The 4,672-nt window shown below is 47.6% G+C and overlaps 2 protein-coding genes across 2 annotated transcripts; one reads left to right on the forward strand and one right to left on the reverse strand.

Annotated features, from left to right (window-relative positions):
• Window positions 1-1,037: 1,037 nt before the first annotated feature.
• FTJAE_13659 (D-arabinitol 2-dehydrogenase) lies at window positions 1,038-2,114 on the forward strand (the record flags this gene model as incomplete). Its single annotated transcript, XM_037346825.1, has 2 exons — window positions 1,038-1,368; window positions 1,417-2,114. 2 exons carry the CDS (start codon window positions 1,038-1,040, stop codon window positions 2,112-2,114), a joined length of 1,029 nt encoding a protein of 342 aa, XP_037199314.1.
• Window positions 2,115-3,087: 973 nt separating this feature from the next.
• FTJAE_13660 (uncharacterized protein) lies at window positions 3,088-4,223 on the reverse strand (the record flags this gene model as incomplete). Its single annotated transcript, XM_037346827.1, has 2 exons — window positions 3,088-3,984; window positions 4,071-4,223. 2 exons carry the CDS (start codon window positions 4,221-4,223, stop codon window positions 3,088-3,090), a joined length of 1,050 nt encoding a protein of 349 aa, XP_037199315.1.
• Window positions 4,224-4,672: the final 449 nt, after the last annotated feature.

The following is a 4,672-nucleotide window of genomic DNA, read 5'->3' on the forward strand; positions in this document are numbered from 1 at the left end:
AATCCTCACTGTTGTATGTTTTGCTGGTGAATTCTTTTTTTGCTAGATATGGTTTTGGATTGATGCATGTTGGAGGCTCTCAGTACTGCTGCCTGGCGGCCCATGGTATGGAAGTATAACACTAATGAAGCGCCGGGGGGGGACAAGCCATGTTGGCATGTAAGGTCACGTAAGAAATCGATTGGAATCTCTGACTCTTTTTAGTGTGTCAGTGATAGCTCTCAAAGTCAATGGATTGAGAGAGGTTGTAATGGTAGCCAATCAGGAGAATGGTGTTGATCACCGTGTCGCCATAAGCCTCATACGTAATGGCCCGTTCAGATCTTCCGGAGCACAAAACCATCTAACTCGAGATATAAGAACCATTTTAAAGGGTTAAATACCACGGAGCATGAGTTCCGATACCCTCGCCGATCAAAGGATTCCCCCATGCGCAAGAATTGCATCACAAAAAGGATGGACAATCCAAGATGCCCATTAGCCACGCCTGTCATGTCAGCTTCACATCCTATCAATCCGGCATGGCAGGGAATAATTCAGGTACCGCTCCCAGCCACAGCCACACCTCTCACGACGACTTTTCGCCTCTTCGAACTCTGTTTCATACCTATTCTAAAAACTGGACCCCCTTGGGAAGATGATGCATCTCGAACGTCAATTGCTTCCACGCCAAGGAGATAAGCTGGTAACATGACCAAACAAGCAATTGAGATGAAACGATCCGACAGGCGGACATGAAGCTCCGGTCAGACAAGAGATTCTATGGATCCCTGCCCCAATATGCTAGATGGCATTCTCGTGGCTCAGAAGCTCCGTGTCGTCGTGTGCTGGGAGGTTTTGGTGCGACGAGTCGGGTAATGCTTACGTCGCCGAGACGTCAGATCTCGCAAAAGAAATGTTCAGTGTTGGTAACACGATTTGAGATAGAAAGATTTAAATATTGAGATGAATGAGTATAAAATTTCACGATGCCGGTCAAATTTGGATAACTTTGTCAATTGATCTCTATCTTACACAACATCAACACCTTTCTCAACATGTCTGCATCAATACTCAAGCGAGCAACTTGCTCAATCGCTAGCAAGACATACTCTCATGGACGGATAGCTGCTCTTCGGAAAACACCTTTCATCTCTAAGCCAATTTGTCAACGATCAATGCACACCACAGAAAATGATAGCGCAAAACCAATGAACCCGGACCCTAGAGAGAATCCTGCTCATGAACTCACTTTACCACGAGGAACAAATGTCGGTCGCAAGCGTTTCTCAGACTTTGAACTCGCTGGAAAGGTCTTTATTGTTACTGGCGGTGCTCAAGGTCTTGGATTGACCTTAGCTGAGAGTCTTGTCGAAGCTGGTGGAAAAGGTATGTCAACCACACAATTGACCTGAATAACCACTAATTAAAATGCAGTGTATTGCTTGGATCGTGCTGATCAGCCTGATCAAGGATGGCATGAAGCTCAAGCACGCGTCGTCCCAGAATGGGGCGGATCTCTACACTACCGCAAACAAGACGTATCAGACGCCGAAGGTCTCGATAAACTCATCACCGCCATCGCAGATGAGAACCAAGGCCTCGACGGCGTGATAGCCGCAGCAGGCGTCCAGCACATTTCGCCCACAGTGGAATACAGCGCAGATGAAGTTAAACACATGCTCTCCATCAACTACACAGGCGTTTTCATGACCGCCAAATCAGCCGCCAAGCAAATGATGAAGTACAAGAAACGCGGAAGCATCTGTCTCATCGCCAGTATTTCCGGCCTCAAAGCAAACCGCGGTCTTGTGTCACCAGTTTATAATTCCAGCAAAGCAGCTGTTATCCAACTTGCGCGCAATCTTGCTATGGAATGGAGTCCTATTCAGAAAGACGGAACAGGTGGTATTCGTGTTAATTGTATTAGCCCTGGACATATCATGACGCCCATGGTGCAGAGCAACTTTGAGGAAGTGCCTGGTATGCGAGAGGAGTGGGAGAGGGAGATTATCATGGGGAGATTGGCGGAGACGCAGGAGTTTAAGGGTGCGGCGTTGTTCTTGCTGAGCAATGCGAGTAGCTACATGACCGGGAACAACCTCGTGATCGATGGAGGACATACGTCGTGGTAATATATGGGGAGGTGTTGATAAGGAGATTCGATGACTAGAGAGGAGAATCGATGATAGATTAATAGAAAGCCAAGCCATTTGTTTTACAATGTGATTCTTATGCCTTCAATGTCGTCGCATCCACTCCAAGATAGTAGATGAAGCCAGAAACATAGAGTGACACGTAATGCATCCAAATGTTAGATCGTATGTATTTCTAGAAAGAATGGACTTCTGGCAAAATCCTGAGAAATGTCGCTGCAGCTATTGTCCGGCTATCTGGACCAAACACACTCCTTAGACCATGAGCCCTATTGTCCTATTCATAACGAACGCCCTTATAACATGTTTGAAACTCCCATATACCAAATAGAAGCCCCGGAATGACCCGAAAAACCACCAGATAACACAAAGTTCCGCGGTCTCCCTATATTTCAATCTCATATCCATGACTTGCAGGTCACGACGGCTCTTCACCGTCATCAGAGATCAGGATCCTTCTGGACCATAGGAGATTCCAAACCCCCGAACCATAGCTCCCGCCAATCGCATACATACAGAACTGAACTTCCGTCAAGGTTCTCTAGTATGGTTTCGATCGGATTGAGCTACCTCCAGACTTGAATCTCGGACGAGAAAGCTTATTCTTCAGGGGCGCAGTCTCGCTCTCCTCAACCAAAACATCGAGACCGGCCTTTATGCACTCCAAGCGTTCATCCCGTCCCCAATCGATGATATTCCGGACAAACCTCCGAAACTCGAGGAACTCGTCAGGTCGCTGGAGGATAAAAGTCTTGATCTTTTGCATATATATGAAATCTCCATCCTTCCAAGAGATATGCAATCGAGCTTCAGTTCCATTCATGGCAACACTGAAACCCATGCTCTCAAGGGGTTTGCTGGGTATATTCGTACATCTTTCAAGCCGTTCTTTCAATCTCTCACTGATGTGGATGCAGGCCGTGGACGCTCCCAGGCATTGGTTCGTCGCCACCTAGAGACTACCTTTGCTGGATGGTCCATCGCCTTTGAACTCGACTGTAAAGAATGGAAACGTGAGGCCCTCGCTGTTTGCGAACGCAAAGTTACCACATGTTGCGATCTGCATTTGCTGGTCGTGCTCGAAAGCAGAGAAGCGGTACCCGTAGAGGAGATCGGGAACAGGAACACTGATTCTCGCGTAGGGATTTGTGATAGGAATAACGGCCCTGCCTACAAAGACACGATCGCTGCGCTGGATCTTGTTTGTGCTGGAACTCCGGGGGATGATGTTGTTTCGAACGAATTCTTCAACCTTTGGTTCGCTGGCACCTGCTTCCAGGGCGTAGAGATTATCGTTATCCTGGGGGATAGGCTCAGGGGATGATCGACCTTGCTTGAGGGATTCGACAAGTGCGGAGATATGAGGCGGGAGTTCAGTTCGGGAGTCGAGTAAGAGGATGTTGTTGAGTGCAAGGTTACAATCCCGGTAGAGGGCACTCTCTACGAGAGGCCCGTTAGATCGATTAGCTGTACCGGTGCCAGATGGGTAAATGGTCGGTGTTGGGTCAATAGACGGACCCCCTTCTTGAGGAGTGAATCCGGGAGACGAGCGCTTAAGGGATGACTTGGGAGAAAACGCCAGGTCAAAGGAGACGGCTTTCCCGGTGACGTTCTTTCTACCTACCATAATGGTTGGAGCAGAATGAGATCTTTCTGGTATGGGTGCCAAGTCTCTGTCTAGAATGGAGCAATCTGAACGTGGTATCTTGCGTAGATCTTGAGGATAAATATCTTCGAGCCAGTTACCGATTTTTTTCAAGCATGAAGGACTAGGTAGCGTCTCCTTTATATAATCCAGAATAGCAGCGGATGGACGATTACTCCGAATAGGAGCTGGTTGAAACATGACCTATTAAGACAGTCAGCGTATGGAGACGAGGCCATCATGGTGTTTTGTCGATGATGAGGCCTTGTACGACTTGATGGGATTCTCACATGGTCGTTGAAGTTCTGATGAGCAATTTCATAACATGCTTTCTTCAACTGCAGGGCTTCAGATGGGGAGAGTGAGGGAGATCTGCTGGCGGCGCGCTTCCTGGGGTTGTCAGGCGTGGCCTGAATAGGCGCTGGTTCCAGCGAGCCGTCCATGGTGAGAGGCAAGATTGGCAGAAATGCGGTGGTATAGAGAGTAGAGGCAGGGGGCCCTTATTATATGGTTCTGAGAGAGTAGTATCGTGAGTGAAGAGGAGTGTTCAAGTCAGGTTTGGTCAGTCTGTTGAGACCGGTTCTCTTGGCCGTGATAGTATAGGCCATGCTCGGAGCAAGTGATAAGCAATGTGAAGACAGGCCATTATGAGAAGAAGGATCTGTAACATTATCAGTGATTCAGAGAGAAATATGTAGTGTCGTTGAATCAGAATGGAGGCTGATGCTTTCAGACCATACAACATTGTCAGTGATAAAGTATAGAGCCACAACACGTTATACAAACTTAACCACAAGAAGTTCCGTTTTAGGCCTCTGATTCAACAACCTAAGAGCCACACAATAAAACCGTTTCTACAAAAGCCACATGATTTTCGACCCAGTGAAACATG

The sequence above is a fragment of the Fusarium tjaetaba genome (genome assembly GCF_013396195.1).
Source record: "Fusarium tjaetaba strain NRRL 66243 chromosome Unknown NRRL66243_c0000450, whole genome shotgun sequence".
Lineage (NCBI taxonomy): Eukaryota > Fungi > Ascomycota > Sordariomycetes > Hypocreales > Nectriaceae > Fusarium > Fusarium tjaetaba.